Source organism: Pelecanus crispus, chromosome 10 (genome assembly GCF_030463565.1).
Source record: "Pelecanus crispus isolate bPelCri1 chromosome 10, bPelCri1.pri, whole genome shotgun sequence".
Lineage (NCBI taxonomy): Eukaryota > Metazoa > Chordata > Aves > Pelecaniformes > Pelecanidae > Pelecanus > Pelecanus crispus.
Genome location: NC_134652.1, coordinates 15,260,566 through 15,285,312, shown reverse-complemented (window position 1 = coordinate 15,285,312; position 24,747 = coordinate 15,260,566). Strand labels below are relative to the sequence as shown.

The 24,747-nt window shown below is 44.3% G+C and overlaps 1 protein-coding gene across 1 annotated transcript in view; it reads left to right on the top strand.

Moving 5' to 3' along the window:
- The window catches only part of CNNM2 (cyclin and CBS domain divalent metal cation transport mediator 2), a 122,352-nt gene extending 97,859 nt beyond the window's left edge, over nt 1-24,493 (top strand). Inside the window, exons 2-8 of the mRNA XM_075717371.1 lie at nt 658-801; nt 8,147-8,284; nt 10,399-10,568; nt 13,948-14,041; nt 16,498-16,563; nt 20,377-20,561; nt 22,744-24,493. Coding sequence (XP_075573486.1) covers nt 658-801; nt 8,147-8,284; nt 10,399-10,568; nt 13,948-14,041; nt 16,498-16,563; nt 20,377-20,561; nt 22,744-22,953 — 1,007 coding nt within the window. The 3' untranslated portion in view covers nt 22,954-24,493. The remainder of the gene's footprint in view (nt 1-657; nt 802-8,146; nt 8,285-10,398; nt 10,569-13,947; nt 14,042-16,497; nt 16,564-20,376; nt 20,562-22,743) is intronic.
- Nucleotides 24,494-24,747: the final 254 nt, after the last annotated feature.

The following is a 24,747-nucleotide window of genomic DNA, read 5'->3' as shown; positions in this document are numbered from 1 at the left end:
CTCAGGGATCTTTAGAGCCGCTAGTACAGCTCGTCTTAGCTTTTCTCTTTGTTGATCAGACAGTGTCACTTTGAATATCTTAATTAATTAATTCCTAAATAAGCCCCTGCTCTGTATGGAACATGTCTAAATAAATTATTTTTGAGGGAGGGAGAAGAAAAAGAAAAACTCGTGGATTGGGCTGACCTCTTCTCCCCAGCTCTACCCTGTCCACGTGCTCCTGTGGTTTGGCCATTGTTGCTGTTGTTTCCAAGCTGGAGGAGAGCATCCATGGGAGCTGGCTGCAAAGGAGGGCTCCAGCCTGGTTTTCCTCCGCCAATGCATTAGACAAGAAGTGGAACAACCGTCAACAAGATAATGAGTTCAATGCCAGGGTGACGGTTTCACTGGGAAAGACATTAGAAAGAGAACACTGATCTCTTTAGCTATTCTCCTTTAGTGCATTAAGTGCATTTATGTGACCCAGGAATGCATTTCTCAGACAGAAATCAGATTATGATTTTAAGTATCTGTTAAACTTTGCCTCTTCTTTCATGAAGTCTGTGACACCAACCTTTTTGTGGTTTTATTTATACCTGTGTGTCTATCATTCTGCTATAATTTTAGATCTTTCAGGGATTTCTAAAATGTCTAAATTGCTGATCTGTCTCCTTGCAGGCAAGTCTCACCTGGCTATAGTACAAAGAGTAAACAATGAAGGAGAAGGAGATCCTTTTTATGAAGTCCTGGGAATTGTCACTTTAGAAGATGTGATTGAAGAGATCATCAAATCTGAAATTCTGGATGAAACAGATCTATACAGTGAGTAGAAACATTTGCACTTTGTTTATAGACGAGGGGGAAGACTCTGTCTAGCAGCAGTTTTCTTTAATAGCTGTGTTTGAGAGATTTTAAGTTACTGATTTAAAATCTCAATGGTCAAATGCCCTGCAGATCCCTCAGATGGTCAAAATAATTTTTGGTTTTGCAGCATGGGCACCTCACCCCGTTATGCTGTATTAATTCAGAAACAGAACAAGTTTCTTTATTTGACCCTTCCATCAAGAAGGTTTACATCTGTAACAGTCTGGTCTCTCCTGCTAGCTGTTCTCCACCACAGTGGCCTTGTTAAACCTTTTTGTTGCAGTGCTCACAACCTCCCACATTTTTCCCTAACCTCTCTCTGCCTTGAGGGCCTGCAGTCCATGTACTACCATACCTTAGCAAGAAGGCAGGCAAATACCATGCCTCGAGGAAGGGGAATGGAGTATCTTTGGAGTCTATCTCTGTCACTCATTCAGGAAACCTGAGAATGGAAAGTCGTCTTCAGGGCTGAAAACCAGCATGTCCTAAATGACTCCTCTTTTTATCACTCAGTACAGCTCCTTCCTTCCTTTGTGTTAACATATGTTGAGGGAGGTGATGCTGCAGGTCAGCCATAACCTGGGACTTGAGAGATCTGTACTCTTTTCTTCCCCAGTTTAGAGTTTGTCTGGCCTTTGGCCAGTTACCTAAAGTGTCTTTACTTCTCTTCCCGTCTGCACAGTCTGGCCTGTGCATATGGGACTTCCTTTCTGTCATTCTTCATCTGTCTTATCTGTGCTTTGATCACTTGCTGGCAGATGCTATTTTTTACTGTGTGTTCGCATGTAGCACAAGGATGTCTCTAGGTTCTATTGTAATAGAAATAATAGAAATAATAATTTCAAATATCTTTAGCAATGTTCAGCTATCCTTTGCTTTCTTTTTCTTTCCTCATGAAAGGGATCTGAATGTTTCTACAGCACCGTTTTCAGGCCAATGCAAGCATCTTCTATCCTCCCTCCAAGCCAAATGCCAAGTGAGCACTTTACACTGTGGGATAGACATACTTCTACTTTTCCTAATAGACTGTTATTGCCTGACCAACTTTCTGTAGCTGGTCAGTATTTTACCAGTATTTATGTGCCCAAAGGTTCATGTAAATCACAGCTGTATTTTACGATATGCTAAACAATCTAATTACTATGCAAATCACAGAAGTCCAGTTAGTATCAATTTCTTTTCATACCTTCACAAAGGAATTGTTGGGCTAATCAGTTACAACGCAATGCTTTTACAGGATGAATTCAGACTTTCTTTTATACTCCAAAAAGATCCTATCTTTGTCTCATCACCTTTGAGATATTTCTGTGTTTCTATGAGTGAAAAGACATTGCATATGCTTTTCAATGTTTTTTTTTCCCCCTTCTTTGTTAAGAGAAACCACATAGATCATGCTGTGTTGTTCTTCAGGACAAAAAAAGCTTTGACCATTAATAATGTGTTAGAGGGCAAGGAAATGAGAATTTAATTTTACGATCTGAAGACTTCCTAGATTAACAAAATAGAGCTGGTGAACATGAGTTCATTTGAAACTGTCCTTCCTAGGGAGGTTTTACTATTGAAAATTCCTGGTTCAGAACAGAAGGGAAACTTCACTTCCTAGGTTTCCTGGAGGATGCAGGAAATTTTGGGGGGTGACTCCTGCTGTGTACCATGAAGATGAACTTCTAGTTTCTTTATGAAACACTGGAGTTCATTCCACTGCTTAGATGGAAGGGAACTGTAGCAGTAAGGGAGAGCAGAAATCCAGAGAAGCTGTGAGGATCACAGAAAATGTGATAGGTTTTGGATTTGGGCAGACTGATATGCTGTAACCACTTTCAATTGGTGTAGTGATGGGATCATGCTTTGGATTTACTGAAAGTACCTTACTGTCCACGATATGTTAAGGCAGCTCATTCTTGATGTTGGTATCAGTGTGTCAGTGCTGGTAACCCCATCTAGTACTAGAGTTCTCTGATGCTGTTCATTATAAGACCAAGCTGGCTTGCTCAGCTCAGACCAAGCCAGCTTGAAACCTTTGGACTGATTTGCTGTATGCTAGGTATTTACTTAAAAGTAGACCTTATGAAAAATCTTGGCACATTGTTATGCCTTTGTTCTGAAGTTTTAAAAATGTTTTGTTTCGCTTTGATGGAAACTTGAAATTTGATGAAATGGCTGACCTTGGTGTTGGAGGTGTGCCTTTCTGCTGTTTCCATGAAAATCCATTTGAACTGTGTTGGGGTAGAAGCAATTGTATATTTATAGTTTTTGCTGAAAGCTGCTCTCACTGCTGAAGCTCTGCAGCTGAATTTCTTAAGGGTTGCATGCCCAGTAAACACGTGGTATTTCTTCAGATTGCTCTTGTCTGCTATGTCTTATGGCTTGCAGTGATGTTGGGAGCAAGGAGAAGAAGATGGGAACAAGAAAAATTGTTAAATATGTCTAACCTATCAATATCTGGATAGATTGAGTACTTCTGAGACTTTGTATTGGGGATGATGATGGGGTGGAGAGAAGAGGTTTCTGTCATGACACAGGTAGGCTCTGACTACATCTCAGCCAGTGCCATGATGAAGAGCTGCCAGTGCGTTTGGCTCTTTGTGTTGGAAAGCTGGAGCATTTTTTCATAGTTGATGCACTACAGGAATCTGCCCTGCACTCCCATGGCCCTAGCCATGGTGGGAGAGCATTTCTCGACCTTCTCAGAGGCCCAAGAGAGAAAGCTGTATGTTCTGCATTGGCCTCAGACTGCAGAGTCTGCTTAAGGGACATGGAGTTCACTGTTCTGACCCGGGTTTGACTGGTGGCCTGTCTTATTTAGGTCTTTCTAATTGAAGACGAGTTTAATCATCCCCTTAGTGCAACTGGAATGCTGCTGTTTTTCACGCATACAGATTCAGAGAGGGTTTGCCCCACATAAAATCTGGGATTTTTCTACAAATGATGAAATACCTTAACACATGCTTGTGCACGTGTTCTGCATGTTGCGGATAAATAGTCTGGTTGTAAGCATCAGCTTACGTTGCATTTTTATGTCCTCACCCGCGTGCTGTTCAGCAGTCTGCCTGAGCAAATACGACCCCTGGCAAGCAGGGGTGTTCAGTGCCAGGCCATGGGGCACATTTGTTACAGACCTGCACTGCTGCAGCTGCAGTAGCTTTCACCTAATGATTTTTTTTTAGCCTTGGCAAGTCACTTCCCTGAGGGGAAGACCACATTTTACCTGAACATTCCTATTTCCAAACAGCTGTCAAAACAGGTATGTTAAATATATGTGCTAGTAAACTCTGTATCGCTTCTCCCATTTAAACCACAGAGCTACAGAAATAAAAATTGTTTGTCCTGTCATCCAGTGACAGTGTAGCAACACAGAAAACGCTGTGCAATGCCGATTTGTCTGGCAAGACCTACAGATATTGGCATGGTGTACATCAGTATCGTTTGCCAGGAGAGCAGAGCTTTGTGTAGCTAGAATCTGATCTTTAGATATACCAAGGTGGTTGCCACCCGTTAGAAAATTATGCTTTTACCTTGTTGGTCATTAGGACTGTGGACTTGCTAACCTTCTGCTGTCTAGCACCAGTAGGCTGCAGGAGCTGCATCCTTATGGGAAGCTATTTTAGGCTGCTTAAGAGCTTCAGGTTTAGTCCTGCTGACTTTCTGTCAGTTGCCAAAACATGTGTAGTACACAGGGCAACCTGGTTTTCCCAGCTAGGGACAAAAAGAACTGGCAAAAGTAACCTAGTTAATTCCTAAACCTTTCTTTTAAAACTGAACAAACTCACAGACGTGAAAGGACCTATGCAGTGTGTGGGGCATAGGCTGTCAGCCTGGGTGTGTGCATCACCTGGGGGGATGAGGGAGAGGGGGACAGGGGGTGTGTGCTGAGTGAGACTCTGGCACCCGCCTCCGACTGCCTTGGGCTGGGCATCCTGGTACTGAGTATGGGCACAGGGTCAGGGAGTCTAGTCCTCTGGCCATTGGACTTTCTTCTCCTGGAGTATCTGATAGATGCACATCTGAAGCATTTGCTTGTCTCTGTGCTTGTATGGTTCTTGTGTGCCATGCAGAACCATACTTCCATTTGATAAAATATTTTTGTCCTCATTCTCTTGTCTGGAGCTCTCTGCGGATGTCTACTCTGTCCTAAGGACAAAGGGACAGAAAGGAGCACAGGAAGAGAGCAAGAACCTTCCCAGAACACTGGGTGCATTTGCAGCGCCTGTCAGCCTGCTGCCGGCCTGCCCGCCCAACTGAACGGGTGAGCTGAAGTTTGAACTCCCTGTTCTAAGGCTGTCTCCAGTCCAAGCTGGCTCCTTCAAGGAAATTCATGCAATTGTTTGTGGTGTTCTGCATCAGGCCTGGAAGTTCAGGAATATTACAAGAGAGATCACAACCTTACTTGTATTTGGACCCCTTCTCTTCTTGAGTTCTCTCTCTCAGCCCAGGAGCTCACAGTCAGCCTTGCTGCCTTTGATTTGAAGGAGAAGTCTAAATATTCCCAGAACCTACTGAAGATAGTTGCAATATTTGCTGATATCTCACCAAAAGTTATACTGAGGGTATCCCTCGTGCATCGCACTGTTCATGTTGCAGAACCAAACAGTGTCACAGCACTGTGTAAGCAGAGATCACTTCAGCATGCCAAGGCAACTTCAGTACCCGGGTCTCCATCTAACTTACTGTAGAAAGGACAGACAGGAAGTACCTGGTCCAGATTCAATTACTTCTGTCACCATCCAATCCTTGGTTCCTATGTCTTACGAGAAGCTCAGAAGTTGTTTGGATGACGAAGAACAATTAAGACCGTCCCTTACAAAAATAAGCCAAGATAATGGCTTTAAGCCGTATGGCTCTGCTCTCACTGTGTAACATTTTTCATGGGGGAAGGTTTCTGGACAAGCTGCCAAAGAAACAGTAGGAGGAGTTGAAATCACCTGTCATTTGATTAAGAGCCTGGGTCTTTTACCTTGATGACTGATGCAGATGGAAAGATTTAAGGCATCCTCCCATCGTGTGATGCTGGCCCTGTTTTCAGGTACCAGAAGTGTAATGTGAAGCCTGCGGTGGTACAGCTCATTCACAGGAGAAATACAGAGATGCTTTACTGCCCTGCTGAAGAGACGTTTCCCTGTCCCAGGGCCAAAACTTGCACTTGTGGTGATTTCTGCCTCCCTGAAGAGAGCAATGATGGAGCTCCTTGTGAGAAAGCATCTCGGCCACAGCGTTGTAAAAAAATAGCATTCTCTGAGCTTTTCAGAAAAAGCACAGTTTCTATTCTTCTTACCTCTTACAAGAGTAAGTGAGAGCTTCTGGGGGACTTTCCTCCTATTCACTTTCTATTGCTTTGGTATCCATCTTTCCTTTAACTGCAAGTACAGATAAGGCCTGTCTCAGACTATATTCCTAAGGCAGGGATTGTTTTTAGTCTGTAACCGCTCCCTTGGGTGGTTTCTATTCCCGCTTTTGGAAGAGAAACTGCAGTCCCTGAAGTAGTGCAGGTCCTGTAAAGTACTACTAGGGTAAGAGGCTTCTGGTTTCAAAGAAGAAAAAGGGCATGGGTCATCATTGTTCTTCTCTATGTGCTTGGGAACAAGTATCTCAAATTTTCTGATTTGCACTGCTCACAGAATGAGCTTTAGATATCCAGAGTAGATATGTTACTATCAGTACAGTATTGCTGTTGAGTCTGTGATAGTCCTAAAGTGGAGGCTTGTCCATGGGAAATTGAGGATCTAAATCTATTCATATTTAAAAGGCTAGGTGACTTGGGAAAATCTCTCTAGAAATCTGTTAATTACCAGTCTTGTGCATTTCCAAGCCCCAAACTCAGCTGCTCTGAACCTTATGTAGTCTGTGGCATATATTTGGACACCTCCAGGACTCCAGATCTCAGTGGCTTCCTTGCTATGGTACCTCACTTTAATCATCTTTGCATGCATAACCCAAAATCTGGCAACAGCTACCTGGGAGTATGCGTGAGGTTTCACAATGTTAGCTTCACCTACACCTCTTTGTGTGCTTGCCCGAATTCTCTGCAGTGAATCAATGTACCAGAACTGCCTGTGGTCCCTCAAAAGTCCAGTCATTTTAAACCTATGTCTAGAGGTCTGATAGACAAGGAGCTATACTGTTTTCAGTATTTTTCCCCACTAAGGCCCTAGAACCTGAGCTGTGGCTCAGGTCTGAGGGGCTCACAGTAAGTGCCTCAAGACTTGGGTTTCCTGCAATATACAGTGGAGCTCAGAGCTGTCGGACAGCATTCTGCTGCTTGTAGCCAAGGCCACCTTACGCACTGTGTCAGCAGAGAAGAGCAAGATCCTGCCATCCGAGCAGAGACCTCTTCTTCCCAGAACTGATGTACACCGTACCCCAACATGCCTATAGCTCTCTGCTTACCTGGTTTCCTAGATGTTTTGGCAGATTAGCTCAGCGGGTAGATGATAACAGCTGGGCTGTTTGTGCCTCTGCAACTCCATCTTTCCTGTTGCCTTTCACAAAAGGGTATCGTCCACCACAGAGCCTGTTTTAAGACACAGACAAACCAAGTGGCAAGTACTTAGCTGAGTAAAGGAGAGGAGTCCAGGATCACTAGCAGGCAAATTCCCATATCTGAACTCCTAAAGCTACTCTGTACTTCATTCTGGCTTCAGTGCCTGTGAAGTGGCCAGAGATTCCCACCTGTACACCTTGCCAGCCTTTGCTGAAGTTTGGACAGGACAAAAGAAACTGCATATGCTAGACATTGGGAGTTACTTGGACCAAAGGCATGTGGATTTTGCCAAAGCTATGAAGAGTCAGTGAAGCCATGGTACAGCACAAGAAATAAGTAATTGTGTATTTAGTCTATGTACTTGCTGGGAGTTTTCTAAGAAATGTATATGAGAAAAGTAGCTATCAGTTATTCTTGTAGAGCAACACCTTTTGATCGTTAGTAACACTGAGCAAGACTCCTCCTCCCCACCTGGAAATGTGCACGCACCTTATGTGTAATATGCAAAGCCGCTCTGCAATTAGATGTTTGCAAGCAGAGGCCTTGCCCCCATTGAAGTGACAGCGAAGTGACAGAGACCGTGGATGCCTGGCTCTGTGGGACAGGGGCTCACAGCCAGACAAGCCTGCAGCACAGCTCGCTGTTTTTTTTCTGGTTTGTGCTGCTTGCCAATGAGCAGGGCTTTGTATGTACTGCAGAGGGGTTTGTCTGCACCCTGTGCTCTGGGTGGCTGTCCTGGCTGACTCCATCCAGTGTGGTTCATGTTGGACCCTGTTCTAACAGAAATCGCTTCCTTCCTTTCTTTTCCCACCCTCCCTTCCCCAGCTGATAACAAGACAAAAAAGAAAGTAGCTCATCGGGACAGGAAACAGGACTTCTCTGCCTTCAAGCAGACAGACAGCGAGATGAAGGTTAAAATATCACCGCAGCTCCTCCTGGCAATGCACCGGTTCCTGGCAACAGGCAAGTGTGGGTTATCTTTTTTTGCGATCGTGCCAGAGCCTCGGAGGCAGTTTGTCAGCTAAGGCCGGTGAGGTGGGTGGGACAGTGCAGGCGGGAAGGGAGGCTGGATTGTGGGGTGACAAATAATGCCACTGTTGTGTTTTTCTTTTTAAATTCTCTCCTCTCCTGTGTTCAGTGTCGGCATGAACCCTCTGAGACATTTACCAGGGGTGGACCAGTAACTTTAAATTGGTCTGAAAGGTAAGGATGAATGCCAAGTGCCGCACTGCATGTCTAGAGTCCGTCAGATTAACGACTAGCAAGTACACCCATTAGGAAGAGCTCAGGGAACAAACCAAAGAGGACTCGATACCACTGGCCAGCTGACTGTAATTGCACTCTGGCGCCTTCTCCAGAAAGAGATGCTGGACTTTTTGCAGGAAGGTCTAAACCCGTTCCATGAGACTTTTTGACTCCAAGTGAAAAACTCTCCCGACACATTTAATGCAGACCGCGCAGGCGGTTGAACTGTACTTTTTAAAATGGATTTCTGGCTGGCTTGTGTGACCTCCGTTGATGACTTCAGGTTTCAGAGGACAGTTGTCTCCATCCCAGAACACCTTGATGTTTTAGCCCTTGGGTGGGCGGTCTGGCAGAGAGGCCAGGGCCTTGAATGGTTTCTTGCAGCTGATACTGCCTTTCGTCGTAAAGTTGGTCCCTTCACCTCAGAGATGAGACCTGTTAACAGGAGAGCTTGTGGAAAACATACCTTCCTATTGCTCGTGCTGTCTCTCTTTGACATATAAAGACTTCTCACATGCAGGCCTTTCAGACGGGCATCTTTCACTGCTATGTTCAACATATATTCATGGGTTGAAAGTGATAAAGTTGTTTTGTCTCAAGTTTGCCAGCTCCAGTTGGAAATTAGTACTTCCCCTCCTCTAAGATGCAGTAACTGCCTGCCTAGATGCTCCTAGTCCACCTTCATGCTTTATTTTGCCTCTGTGACTTGAAAGAAACATGTACGTGATCGGTTATCACATCTCAGCTGAGGGGCAGTAATTCCTTAAAAGGCTTGGACTCCTACGGCTCATGTGCATGTGAGCATGTCCTTGGTGAAAGGAAGCAGTTCAACAGGAAGATGCGGATTTAACAGCAAGCAAGGCGTTATTCATGTAGTGGTACAAGACTTGATGGAGTTCCCTAAACACCTGCTCAACAGACATAGTCTTACAGTGCTGCTTCTCTACTTGTTTTGTGGATGAAAGGATTGTGTAGCTTAAATCCAGGTCTGTCTGTGAAGCCACTGCTAAATAAGTTGAAAGCTACGGTTTTGGTTTCTCTGTTCTAAATTGAGAATAGTATCTTTAGCAGATAAAAGGTACTGGGGTCATTAACAGTCCTGTTCTGAAATGAGGTGATAGGAAAGCTTATCAATTTGCATGTGTAAATCTCAACGTCCCTGGCTTAACCCTCCCACACAAGGATGAGCTTTTCCGCTTCAAACAGCTCCTGTTGGGAACACTGAAGAGCAAGTGGATAGGGGATGTGTTCTGTGTGTCAGGCATTAATCCCACATGGTTTGAACTGACCTGCACTGTCTCTCACTTCGAGTAACTCTTCCCATATGAACCATGGTAGCCCCAATTATGTCTTTGATTTATGTAGAGCATCTATCTAGAGCAACTTTCTAGGCCCCAAACAGTGATTTTTTTTTTTTTAAGTGCAATAAATGCAGTAACTTTAATACCTTTTTGAGGAAGGAAAAAACAAATTCAAAGGTTCTCTGTGCCCCAATTATAAAGTTCTTCCATTTATTCAACTCTCCAGTGGGCCTATACAGCTGTGACTCTGAACTCTCACAAGGGCAAGACTGCCTTTTTCTTTTCCCTTTCAGATGAAGACATGGTTTTTGGTTGTTTTGAAAAATACTTCAGTAATGAAAGGTGGGGCATTCCTGGTTTTTTTTCCCCCCCCTTACAAATCTAACAGTCTCAAAAGACAGGAAGCCTGCAATTCCATAATGGATCTCTCTGCATCTGTGTGCCTTTTATAGGCAAATGCTTATTAACGAGTATTGCTAACTTCTTGCCAGGCATATGAAGTGTAATGCCAAGTTGTATCTTGTGTTATAGAAGTAGAAGCATTTGGTCCATCCCAGATGTCAGAGAAGATCCTTCTCAGGCTGCTAAAACATCCCAACGTCATCCAGGAGCTGAAATACGATGAGAAGAACAAGAAAGCCCCAGAACACTACCTCTACCAGCGAAACAAGCCCGTCGACTACTTTGTTCTCATTTTACAGGTCAGACATGTGATTATATACATATGTGCAAAATCCTTCATCTCCTGACATATCCCTCTCTATACCTCTTCCAGTTGTTCAAGCTTGTCTTCTTTCAAACATGGGAATGGAACTATGGCTCCTGGGAACTGCTCCTGCCTCCTTTATGATCTTGCCAACCTTGAAGAGCTCACTCAGCTGCTTTCAGACTCAGTTAAACCAGTTGTGAAGGGTAGACAGCACTTCCCACTTCCAGTCATCTGTTAAAAGTTACTTACGCTTTAGGTATCACTAGGATAGGCAATGCAAAGGAATCCCTGCTGGGATTGCTTGGAAAATAGGGGTGCAAAAGATGGTATGTCATAGGAGTTTGGCCAAGAAGCTTTCTCTAATGCGTTTTTTTTCTTTTGCAAAAGGAGGCACGGGGAGTTTGACAGTTCAGAGAAATGACATTTTTCTGTGCAATTTTGAAGTCTGTACCTTTGGTGTTGTGACAAGTGCAGGTTTTGGTGGGGGCGTTGCACCATCCACTGAACTGATGCCACCTCCTGCCGCAGCCCCTGCGGTTCCTGGGCACCCTGCCATCCAAGCACTTGCCCTACCCCGAGATTGCTGCATTTGGGTGGTTTTTAGATTGGGGCCCTAGGTGATGTGGAAGGACTGTTTTCTGCTTGTTCTGTACAGGATTGCTTCCAGTGCTGATATCTCCCAGGTTTTGTTACTTGCCAGGAACACCTGAATGCCTAGGTAAAGCTTTACACAGAAACTTAGCTTCCATCTAGCACCATTTGAGCAGGAACAGTCCTTTAAGAGAGATTTTGCTGGAAAGGTGCTTATGTTTCTATCCTGCATAACTGAAATCAGTTTTGGTTATAAAAACACAAGCATCATAGCTAAAGTAACACAGGACTTGAAGTCTTCCTTAACATGGCCTTAAAAAAAGGCTGGGGGGAGGGGGTTTTAAACACTGTCAGTGATAAACAATTTAAAAAGCACAGCAATATGATATTGTGGATTCAACGTAATTCTCTTTTAAAAAAGGATCTGTTTTTCAAGGGTTTGAGGAGCCACTGGTAGCTCTTTAACTGCTCTTTCTTATGTACTGAATTGTTGCAATCTGAAATATTCCAGAGGCAAGATAATGCTCCTGAATGAGGTAATGCTGCAAAGATGTAAATGGAGGACATGGGCGATACAAAAGAACAATCAGTTCTTTCTGAGATATTCTTCAATCAATAAATATTTAGCGAACACAATGTGCTAGCGCTAATGCATTTGGAAGAGTGTGTCTTGCAGTAGGTACATGCTATAAAAATGGTAACAAGGTTGGTTCCGCAAGGATCAAGAGGAGATAAATACTTTGCTTTTGTTACTTAAATGGCCTTGGACTTATTCTCTCATGTCGAGGGACCAAGAATACCTTTACAGTAAACACCTGCCAGAACACAATTAAGTGTATATTCTGTGCATTAAATTTACCAATTTAATCTCTGTAGAGTTACTGTTTTAGCTGGAATGTTACCTGCTTGCAACAGCTTTTCTCTTAGCTAATGGGAAGTTCTTCTGTAGGAGTTTGAGATTTGTTTTTGTCATTGTGTTTTTTCAAAATTCCTGTTAGAACATTAAACAGTGGAAAACCAGAAGCCACATGTGCATGCATTTAAACAGAGCAGAACACATCTAATAGCATGCATAGGGAATTCTGAATGGCGTTTCAGCTGCTGTGACTATGCCAAGCATGCTTGGTCTTCATATGGCCACCACTGGGAAGCTTGGAGGTGCTGCATGTGCTGATAGAGCAATGGACTTGGAACAGAAACTCAACTCCTACTACTAATTACGAGCTTGTATTTAGCTACTAACTCCAGACTGACTGTATATGAGATCAAATCCCGGTTGTATATGTATTTTGGAGGCCTGTTTTTGACAGGTGAATAACTACCAGCAGTAAGTAGGTTGAGAGCTCTGTTTATAACTACTTTTTGCCTGGGTGACGAAATTGTACCTTTTGGAAGGCTTATAATGAACAAATAAGCTACTTATTTCTGTTGTGGAGTGAAATTGGTTTTAAAAGGGATTATATGAAGTCGTTGCTTGTGATAGCAGGAAAGTGGATTTGTGAGCTAGGCACTCTCTTCCTGGTAGGTAGATTTTGTGGGTTTTCTCATCTGGGACAGTTAGACGGACTGACTTAGTATCAGGGCTCATGCAGGCTGAGTTAATTTTCACATTTTTCTGTCGCAGTACGGTACTGTAAGGTTAAAGGCATGATTATTTATTTTAAATGGTGCTTAATGAAATAAATGCATAGAAATAAAAATCTACCTTTTGGACTTATTTTGACCCAGTTGTGTCCGGTTGATGGTCAGTCTAGTTCATACACATGGGATGGGCAGTCTGTGTGCCCTTTCCAGCCTAGCCAGAGGGAAAGCATTGCAGGTAATTATGTTGTTTGCCTGAAATCCCAACCTTTGTGTAGTTCAGCCTGAAAGCTGCATGAGATTTCTTCTGTCTGCAGTGGTGTGCTGTAACTCTCAGTGCAGTACCAGTAAGGATGGATGGACGTGAAAACCAGACCCCACTAAGCAGCCAGTTATTTTTGGCTACTTGTCTACAAAAGTAACTAGGATGTTTATAGCTATGTTTGCTATGGTGGGTTCTGTTCTAGAGTCCTTTGTAGGACAAGATGTTAAACATTTGGTTCGGCCCACATCAGAAATGGGTGCAGTTGTGTGGTAGTGTGGTTTTGTACAGCTTGGGAAGCACTGAGGGTCCTTCTAGGCAAGACCCTGCAAAAGAGCAAGATCTTAAGTTAATGGTGCTGGACTATGTAAAATGGCTAGAAACCAAGAAGACTGAAGTAGCCTCAAGACTGTTTCTTCAGGAATAAGGGCTTTGTTTCTGTGGAAATCTCATCAGTGAAGGCAGACAGCCTCCTCACGTGTTGTCTCCCATCTCCTTTTCCTATGTCTGTGTTAGAGGGGACTCTCTGAATGTGAGCTGTGGCCCAAAATGTCTAGGTGTCTCAAGAGCTCAGATGACTGTGCTACATATAAGCTTGTTGTGATACTGGGGGAGTATTTTTTCACTCTGCATTGAGGGAAAGCAGCCTGGCAGCACTTGGAGCAGGGCAGTAGTACCACCCCAAAGTGCTGTGGTGATCTCGCTCCTCTGCAGGGACTTATGCTGGCCACAGGGCACCAAAGACCAGGATGGCTCAGGGCACAAGAGTGTGTTGCCCTCCAGGTCTGTTCCTGTTCAGGCACCATTACAAATTGCAGGGACCATGACACTGCTTAGGAATGTCAGGCAAAACTAGCTCTCGGGGCTCAAATCTGGTCTTGTGCCTCAAGACCTACGGTCCCTTTTAATTGCAGCTCTCTCTCCTTTTCCTTAACAGGGGAAAGTGGAAGTGGAGGCTGGGAAAGAGGGGATGAAGTTTGAAGCTGGTGCTTTTTCCTACTATGGGGTGATGGCCCTCACAGCATCACCAGGTATGTCCTCTTACCTTCCGCTTCTGGAATGCACTCCTGCACAAGCCTGCCCGTCCTGTGAGCGCGGCAGGAGGAGGCTGCGCAGGGCATCCCCCTGCCGTGTCCGTGGGGCCGAGGTGAACGGTACCTCCTTGCCAGCGAAACCACCGGCCTGGCACAGCGTCCCTGGGAGGGGCCCGGGCCGGTGGCAGCGCTGACTCCGAAACCCAGCGGGCTGGCAGCGGTTTGCCAGCTCCCGGAGGATGCGAGTGTTGGCCTTAGCGAGAGATGTGTTTGGTGCTGGAGGACAGCTTTGTAGTTTTGCTCATGGTAGGGTAACAGGGATTGAATTAACAGGAATAAATAATTAGTGGCAGAGAGCCATCTAGTGGTGCGAAGTACAAGCGCCCGCTGAGCTTGGGGATGGTTCGCTTTACCAGTCTTGTTTCTAAAGATGTCTCGAGGAAAAGGAGGGCAGCGGCGCAAGAAAAGCGATGACTCCTGTCAGCTGCGTGGAAATGTAACCAAGAAATCGGCAGTGGGGGAGAGCTGGTGTCTGAGGGCAAAAGGTGTGAGCCAGTTCCCACCGAGGCGTGAACCGGTTCCTGGCACACAAGTGGTAGCCGTGCAAGCCACCACCTCACAGGCGCAGGTTTGGGGATTGCCTTACAATCCACCAAGAGTAGGCTCCAGTGCCGTATTTCAGCATTTGGTGATGTATTTTGGTGCCAGCAGTGTCACCACTAAGATCTCGACTGCAACTGGGAATCCACAGCCCTGTTGGGGAGAGCTGGGGCACCGGTACTGGCGTTGGCCGTTTGCTGACCCAAAGCCGCTAGCTCAGCTTCAGGGAGAGATGTTTCTCACGCTGAAATTGGGTCCTCCTGTCGCAGCAGGGTTTATGTTCCACTTGGAAGGCAGCTTGTTTTAATTGTACACTCATGAGCACTCCCTTTACCTACGTGTACCTATGTGTATGTACATTAGCAAACGGCATCGGAATGAAGATGATTTTGTAAGTTATGCATATAGCCTTATTAAACTCTGCAGGCAACAGCAGTTCTCTTGGATGTGTGAGCTCACTTTTACAGGAAAGACTAATTCTTCCTTAATTATGTGCACTTTAATTTGATCAGTCTAGCCTCTATCTTTTGACGGACTTGACAGTGCGTAGAGCACTGGGTGGATTTTATCTGAGCGATAGCAGCAGCGTTCGCAAGAAATCATAACGTGTGTATACAACTGCATCATACCCTCAGCTTTGCAGCTCAGCTTTTGCTGTATGGGCCAAACACGGAGCTGGGTTAGGCATGGTCACTTCTCCTAGCAGACCTATGCTTGGAAATCACTTGTGGCATCTCTGTTTTGCCAGCGTTGTTCAGTTTGAATGTTTTCATGTGGGGTTTTTTTTGTGTGTTGCTAACCCTTGCAAAACCCATGGTTGTGACCATGCCATTTGCCCCAAGACATGTGAGGTCAAATGATCTCTTTGCATGCTCTGAAATCCATCTTGGATTTTGTCATGTCAAACTTAAGGATATGCACGATTTTAAATTAATCTTGGCCAACCTTGGATTTGTTTACCTTCAACTGGTTGGCTTTCACTGGTAGCAAATCCCCCGTTTTTCTGGCTTTCTCTCCAGGGTTTAGAGAATTTGTTTTATGATGTCTTGCAGCATCCTGAGATTTCTGTTAGCTCATAAAAATAAATTCCTGTTGCTTTGTGTAGACTGGAGAGCTCAGTCAAAGTATAAGTCATTGCAGAACAAGCAAAAACTCCTGCTCGTCTGTGTCCCCTAACTAGACTTCATGTACCTGCTCTCCCCATCTGGAATGTGAAGTCAGTAACACCAAACAAAAAAACCACCCAAAACCGAAACAAAAACCCCAAACCAAAAAATTCCCAACAAAAGAGTAAAGCTTTTTTCTTTAACTACAGCTGGGGAGGGATTTTGAGTAATGATGAGCAGTACACAGTACCTGTCCTGACAGGGATGAGCTTGGGGAATCACAACCTCGCTTGACATTTTACTGAAAACTTGAAGAACTATGATGTGTCCTTTGGTTTTATTTCTATTTTTGCCTGACTCCCATAACGAACAGCACCCATGAAAGCTTTCTGGCTTGTTCTAACTCTTTGCCTTCCAGGCTATAGAGTGGGCACCACCGCTCCTTTTGAACTATTTTAAAACTGAGTGTACCTTGATGGACTGTTCTGTGCTGGATAACCATTCAAATTAGCAAGTGAAAATTGTTCACTTCACTGTAATTCCTTAGGCTTGTTTCTGGGTTTATTCCTAAAATTGTTTAATTGTCTTTTTTGGTTTTGCTTTTGTTTTAACCCTTTACTTTTTCACAGTTGATTTGTACTTTTGGTTTTAGTTCTTCAGTGTGTGAACTGGCTCCTTCCCCTGTCAAGTGTGGATAGCTGCCGCCTTTCTGGCCGTGATCTCATCCTTTTTCTCTCCCTCTTCTAGTTCCCTTGTCCCTGTCTCGTACCTTTGTTGTCAGCAGAACAGAGTTGTTAGCAGCAGGTTCTCCAGGTAAATCCGCATGCTTCTATTTTCACCATTCTTGTGACTGCCCTGATGCCATAAAAACTCAGCTGCAGTCTGTATTTATCTGACCCCTTTGCTCGTTAGGGAGAAGTCCAACACAGAGTTATGCCTCGCAGGTAGGTATTCTGAACTTTCGTGTATGGTAACTGGTAGCAACATGACAGAGTCGTCAAAATGGGAAGAACTAAAAACACATTGAAGAAAATGTATTTGGTAATGTGTGCTTGTTCTTGTTTCTCATATGAACGCTGGTGGAAAATTAGGAGGGGAGATTTTTTTAAAAGAAGGTATTCTCCCCCAAGCTGAGGCTTAAAAATTTCTGAAGAAAATGCATTTGGCAGAGGAGAATGTCTGTTGCTAAACTGCCATAAAAGGAAAACTTCTTCAATGAAAGAATTCTTATATTCTCATATGGGTAAATTCTATGGTTTGTATACAGTCTGGCCATTTCAATTCCTCAAAAGCTTTGAGCTTTCTCTCAGTGAGGTTAATGCCGTGGACTGGCACAGTGATTTACTGAGTGGACGGATTTGCAATGGAATGTGCAAGAAGGTTGTGGGACCTCCTGTGGGGTTCCCTGGTTCCCATTTTGCTTAAGACCTTTCCTTGCTGAATAACCAAGTTGACTGACACACAAATCCCTTTGGAGAGCAGAGACCAAAGAGGGAACAAACTGGGCGAAAAAGAGCTCTGAGATGTGGTTGAGCGGTTGGAAATTGAGAAGGGTCAAGAACTGAGCTTTGCAGACACTGTGTGTACAGAGTAGTTTAGAAAAATGGAAACCCATCAAGAAAATCTGTAGGAAGAGCACAATCCTAAAATAGTTTGGGCCACAGTGAACATATTTCTTCCTTTTGAAGTTTCTTTTTCAGATTAAATGTCTTTCCCTAGACCTAAAAGCAAACAAGATAATGATATGCATATTTAAGTGAAACATCTCCTAAACTTTAATACATATCATGCATTTCATAAACTTTCACCATCTGCTTCCTGTATTTTCCCCCTCTTCTTTTTTCACTTTTGAAAATGTATTTCACCATCAGTCCTTAAATTAGTCTCATGCACATTCCAAACAAACTACAGGTTGTTGCCCTGCAGGGGATTTTTTTCCTGCCCTGTGAAAGTTTCCTGCTGCTAAACTTCAAAGAATGGGGAGAAATTTAATCTTTCTTTAATTAAAGTACCTGATGGCTTTCTTTTAAGCTTGGCGGCTTTGATTATCTTTTTTAGCTTGGTTCTTTTGTTTTGCCAGGTCGTCTTTTTTTTTTTTTTTTTTTCACCTTTTCCTTGCTACAAATAAGTGTACACTTTGCACACTCAAGTTGTTTCCAATATAAATGCCAAGCATATTTTCCTAGCTTTTTCTCCAACTAAAAAAAAAACCCTAAAAAAGAATCAATAATGGAAAATAATAATGGGAGGAGTCTCCTTTGAAAGGAACTGATATGGTAAAGCCTGGTCACTAGGACAATGTGGTACCAGTTTTGATGAAACTCGGACCTTCTGCTGGTCCTTCTTAAAAAGGATCCTGTTGTTTAACCCCAAATTCATAATACAATTGTACTGATGTTTGTCTTGTGGTTTGTGCTCTTTATCTCCTGTATAGGAAGGTGAGGAGTATGGGAAAACCTGGGTAGAAAAGATGTGTCCAGATCTGGGCGGGCCTGCTGGGGGGCTGGCAGGGCTCTGTTCTGCAAACACGCCTGGTGTTCTCCTGTCGTCTGCCCTTTCTGTATCCTTCCTTCTTCATTAATTTCTCTTCTCCCTCCCTGACTTGTACATGGTCCAGAAGTGATGTCCTCAGATTTTTAGTAATCATACTTTTTTGTTCTGTCCTTTCGTTTCACCTGCCCCTTTTTTTTTCTTTTTTTTTTTTTTTTCAAATAGATGCTTTGTCATGTTGCTCTCCGTCCTTCTTTGTTTTTTATTAGTAATGTACTGTAAAACCACTGGTGAAAAGAAAGGGCAGATACAAGTCACACTAGTGTAAAGCTGTTCCAGATGGAAACCTTTATCCCAAGCAGCAGTGATGCTGTTCTTGTCACACAGAGCCATATTTTGTGTACGCAGGTGGGAAAGACAGGACAAATTCATGCAGCCTTCACAGTTCCTTGTTCTCCAGTAAGAATTACAGCATTGAGCCCTGTAGGCAGATAGAGGTTTGGCTCTTGGCAGCAGTTATTGCATCCTGCTGTGGCTTTCAAGATGGCAAGTCGGTATGGAGGAAAGCCTTGCAGGGCTCCGAATGCTTCCTCCTAAGCCTGTACTTGGTGTTGCCATAGGGACCTGCACTAATTCCATAGTGCAGAAATGGCAGAAAAACGGCCAAGTTGTCAGAACTGTATTTTTCTATTCCCTTTTCTAAAATTGAAGAAAAGACAACATCAGAGGGATTTTAAGTGGGAAATAAAAAACAGGGCAATTCTGCCATGCACCTAGAAGCATCTGAAGTGTTAGGTTTAGGAAAGGTTGGATGCAGAGATGTAGACCAGGCTGTGTCATTTGGGTAAGGAGAGATTATCTTTATAGTGATTAAGTGGCAGAGGTGGGGTTGGATTTTAGGAAGCTTTTTTTTTTTTTAGAAATAAGTTTATGTACAGAAAAGTCTCCAAAAAAGAATTTGAAAAGCTTTCAAGGACACTGTTGCTGATTTGCTCGAAGAGGCTTTGTGTCTTAAGATTATATGAAAATGATCTTTCAGCTGAGAATGGGGGTCATGTGCTGAGTAGCATAGTTTACATCAAATGTCGGTATGGGCTGGCTGAATGAAACTTAACTGCATTAAGATCCAAAAATTCACCAGTTCCAAAGGCAGTTCTTTGATCAGTATGTACTGTGTGTGCACCCAGGGAGAAGCTCATCTGCGGGAGCTTGGGATCTCTCTTGGGATGCATTTCTGGCCTCCTGTTTTCTGGGTCACGGTGTGGGTGGAAGCCAGGGATGCAAAATGTCTGTGGCTTCCTGAAAGCACATTTACTTCAGATAACTGTGGCCAGTCACACTCACAGGGGACAGCTGCGAGGTTTTCCAGTGAAACCCTTCAGTGCTTAAAGGCCAGTGATGGAAAATGATGTCTCTAGTTGACTCCTTTCCTGGACACTGATTTTTCTCTGCAGCATGGACTGCCTTCCCTGTTTTGCTGGCTGGCATGTACCACATGGAGCTTGCTCTCCTTCCTTGAGTTTTTATCCCTTCAAGCACTGGGAGGTACTAGAGGAAACATTGAAATAATCATCACATGGCCTGTACTCTGGTCCACTGTGGACTCTGTCACTCTTACGATTTTGAAAATGTCTGCTCTAACTCAGGGAGCAAGGCACATGTAGGTACCAGGTGGAATAAAAGGGGGTAGGGGTTAGCTGGGACTGACTGTGGTTGAAAGGTATGGTGTGGAGTTATGATTATAAATCATTAAGGAAAAAAAAAAAAGAAGCTATTAAGCATGGTCTGACCTTCAAGAGCTCCTGTAAGGGAGCCTTGGGAAGTTACCTTTCTCTGGTGGTTACCAGTCATCAGCTGAAGCACTGTGACCAACTGTGCACAGTGTATGTCCGTTGCTGCATAAACAAAACCAGGTTTGTTTAAGGCATACTCAGTGATGTCAGCTACCAGCTCTGGACTCAAAATGTACTCTTTTTCAGGGTAATTTTGTTGTTTAGCTGCATGTCTAGTTATGAGTGGATTAAGTATTTGCAGTTCTTTTGTGCTACATTGTGATTTATTATGTCCCTTTGAAAACTGGTGACTTTAAATGTTTTATGTGATTTAAGAAATCTCTCGCTCTTGCCCATTTCTCAGCTGAAAACAAGTCTCCACCTCGGCCCTGCGGCTTGAATCACTCAGACTCTTTAAACCGAAGTGATCGCATTGATGCAGTGACACCAACGTTAGGGAGCAGCAACAACCAGCTGAACGCATCTTTCCTCCAAGTGTATGTTCCGGACTACTCAGTGAAAGCACTCACAGACATTCAGTTTGTCAAGGTAGGAAAAAAGCTGGAAAGGCCCCACTGGAAAGCTGGGCTTGGCTGGTAGGATGCAGAGCCTGGGGAAGGGAGGTCCCTCTAGCTCTGTGAGTAAATAAGATTACGAAAGCAGACGTTTTAAAATAACTTTAAATTACTTATTCCCAATCTGCTGTCCATTGATTTGTCTTCACTGTTCCCTCTCATTTAGGCTCGTAAGTAGATTGGTCACATAAGTTTCTGGATTTCAGGTCCCTCGAGGAAAGATTATAGAAAATAACCTCTCTGCTTTTGGTTATGAAAGACGTATCCTTGTGAAGCCTTTGGAGCCATCTGAGATGGAGAGCCTTCATTATCAGACAGTGTCCTTTTCTAAAGGATGAGACATTTTCTGTTGGTTGCAGTTTTTATTCACTTTTGATTTTGGTTTCAGTTTGGGGTTCTTGATCTTACTTTCCGTCTTGTCATCCTTCTTCTGCTTGGAGAAGTCTTGGACATTTCTCTTTATCTTAACTTCACATGTTAGGCTCATGTCTCGTACTACCAGTGAGTTGCTGCATGAATACAGCTCTGTCCCCCAGCATGGTGCATCCCACGCTGAAATGTGTGCAAGTCCTGTGGGATAAGAAATCTAGCTGAGCTGAGGAACAGCTAATGCTGGCAGCAATTCCAGTCCAGCTGGGAGTCCAGGGAAGCTGACGTCCCATGGCCAGAAGTTGACCTTGATGCTTTTCTTAAATTAAGTGCACGTTCACAGTTTCTTTGTATGCAACTCAAATGATTTGTGAACTCAACTTCTGTCAAAGTTAATTCAGTATTAAGAATGTGGAATAGAGTAGAAATACTAGAATGCTAAATCGATTATTCCATAGTCCAATTTTAAAAGAAGAGTACAGTCTTGCATTCAAAACTTGGCAGATGCAAGTGTACTGGTTGATGGTTCAAGCCTTCATGGTTTAGATCAGTAAATATTTATCACTGAGCAAGTGATTCTCACTACAGATTTCAATGGCTAATCTGCTGTACAGGGCAGCTGCTCATCTTATGCTGGTTTCTGTGGAGTCCTTCCAGCTCTCACTGTGTTCATACTGAGGCTAATGAATGCTAAACTGTCTGGTGTCTCTGCAGTCAGACTTGCACACCTCTTTTTGCATCACTCTGCTTTACACATAGGACAAAGTACTCAACATCAGTGTTTTCACTGTGCCACGTGGGCATTTATTCAATTAATGCCTTGTAAACCAGGGTTGTGACCTGCTTGTGCATATTGGATTTTGCTTTTGGAGTTGTGACCTGGTCCATCTGACTCTCGCCATTTCCAGTCTCTCTCTTGCGTTGCTACTGAAACTTAAGGTTTTCTAAAAGTCTTGTTTCACCTCTTCCACCTTCCTGCCCGCTGAGATAACCCACTGCTGTTGTAGCACACGGGGCTGCCAGTGCACGTGCATCCTGCTGCCTGTTCTGGCTGAGAAGGCTGACCCGGAGTTTACGGGGCTGGTTGCTTTGTTTGTGGGTCCAGGAGGAATTCTCCCCTCTACCACCATATGCAGATATATAGGGCTGTGGGCTTCCTTGCCTCTGGGGCACCGTGGGCAGTACACCCTGTGCTCTAGGCCGGCTCCTGTCATGACTGTTCTGCTGAGTGCAGCCAGCTCTTGCAGAGACCAGTGGAAGATTTCATGGGTTGCTAATTTGGATTCATCTCTGTGGAGATCCCAGTCTTTTCTAGAATCGAATGTCCTTATGTATCTGAATAAGGCTGTAGCTCCTGCTGCATTTGCTGGCCTAGACAAGAGCAGTAAGGCTTGTACCCTCTGGCTCTATAGGGACTCTTAGAGCTCACTGAAGTTGGGAGAAAGACTTCACTGAACTCTGGTTCTGGCCCTAAAAATGTGCATGGTTAGAAGGAAATGGAGATCTGATTTAAAAATCTCTGCATAGGAATAAATCCCTGCCTTTGAACAGCATGGTGATCACACAGCTCTGTGCTTCCACCCTGTCTGGAAATGTCACCGTGCTGTGGTGTTGCGTTGGGGTGCTCTAGGCTTGCAAAGCACAGGGATGTTTTATAGAAACAGGTAAACAGGGGTTGAAGTGTGATCATCTGGAAGGGGAGGGCACTTCATTTTCTCAGTGTGTCCCACAGGAGACACAAAAGTGTGACTGGCTGTTTTTGTTCCTTCTTTCTGTTCTTGGAGCAGATCTCAAGACAGCAGTACCAAAATGCCCTGATGGCATCCCGGATGGACAAAACACCTCAGTCCTCGGACAGTGAAAACACTAAAATCGAACTGACTCTTACGGAGCTGCATGACGGTTTGCCAGATGAGACAGCAAACCTGCTGAACGAACAGAACTGTGTGACTCACAACAAGCCCAACCACAGTATGCACAGTGAAGGAGCGATCTAGGAGCTGACTCCCCACAACCCACCCATCCCATCTCCTCAGCAGGACCAGCCCTCGCTCCTTCCTGCCTCCTCCCTGAGTGTGAACACCGTTAGTTTGTGCTTGCAACACTGTGCTGCATCCAGTGTTCTGAGACCAAAGACTTTTACGTCCGTTCTGGGAGCAGAAGAAGAAGAAACGGGAAGAAAGGAGCAAAGAGCAAGAGAGACTAAAGCCCCAAGCGTACTTTGGGAATGGTGAGCCACCCTTGAGAACGATGAAAATACTTCTTGCAAAGTAGAATCATGTTTATTTTTTATCTGTATTTTTGATCCTTGTTGGGTTTTTCCTCCTCAAACACATATGGAGAAGTTTAAAAGCTCCTCCAGTTATTTTTTCAAGAGAGATCATGTTTTTAAAGAGTATTTTGCAGAGTTTTAAATTGTTTCTGTCCCTCCTGAACCTCAAATGGGCTCTGTCGTGGTTTTGTGAATTGGTTCCAATGTCCTTAGGCCTCTTTTCACCCCTCTCTGGTCCTTTTTGTTGCCCTGTTGAAGAAGTTAGTAACTGGTACTTGTATGTTATTTGTGTCCTAAGAATAAGCAAGCTTCGAGGAACCTCTGGTTTCAGCCACCTGGAGGGCCGAGGGTTGAGTATTACTACATTCTTCCAGTTAGGTTTCAGGGAAGGAGTGGTTACTTTGGTATTTAATGATCTCTCAAATTTCAGAAGGTTTCTTTGTAAAACAGGCAAAAGCGTTGTTACACTTAGAGTTTTGTAACCTCCAAAAACTTTGTGTATGTTGAAGATGATACTGCGGGGGAAGGAGTTAATTAGCAAAACTGCAGTCTCGTGAAATGAAAGCCGGGCGTAATTTTCCATAGTGAAGTAACTGGGGATTTTTCATTGATGTTCCTGACAATAGCACGGTGAAGTAATGTGCGCACTACAAGCTTTTAAGCACTTGCGTGCTGTAGCGGTCTGCGCCCCGTCACCTTGGCCAGAGCAGATGTGCAGTCTTTGTTAAATAAACAGAGAACATCGGTCCCCATCCCCCCTTCAATCTCTAGTATTAACACAAAAGATGCTGCTACAATGCCCAAAGTACATCCTCCAGGTGACAGTAAACCTCTGCCAGTGCAAGGATGGGCTCTGCTGAGGAGTTGGGGCCATCCTCTCCTCCCCAAGAACTCACGAAACTTCCCAGACGCAAGTGTATTGCACTTCAGGGATTCAGAGAGGTTCATTTCCAGGCTGTTCCCAGCCACATTCCTTCCTTTGAGTGGATTTAGTGCATTTCCTTCTCTCTTGCCCCTCTTAACAGCCATTTTAGGGGTTACCATGGTAGCAGAACAGAGAGCCTCCCACCCAGCTGCTGCTAGTGCAGGGCACCCTGCGTTGGGCAGCAGAAACCAATTCTCCACCCCAAAAACCTGCATGCAGACTGGGTGCAAGCAAGAGGCACCCTGTGGTGGTTGTGCAACACACATTCCCCACTCCCACAGATGGAGTCTTAAGTCCTCAAATGGAAAAAAAGTTAGCCCCCTCCCCGATCCTCTCTCCTTCCAGTGCCGTCTCAAACAAAATGTGAACGTTGCCCTCGGTATCTGGAGTGATTAATAAATCAGGCATTGCGGTTTCTCTGTTTCGAGACCCTTCCATGGCCCCTGGCTATGTAGCATTTCCCTTCCTTTCTTTACACCCAGATTATCTCATCTGACCTTCAAAGAAGCCCCCAGCCCCAAATGCAACTGCCAGAGCTCTCTGTGCCTGCACGCCTGCCCCGTCTCTCCTGCTCATGGGCTGGGGAAGGCACTC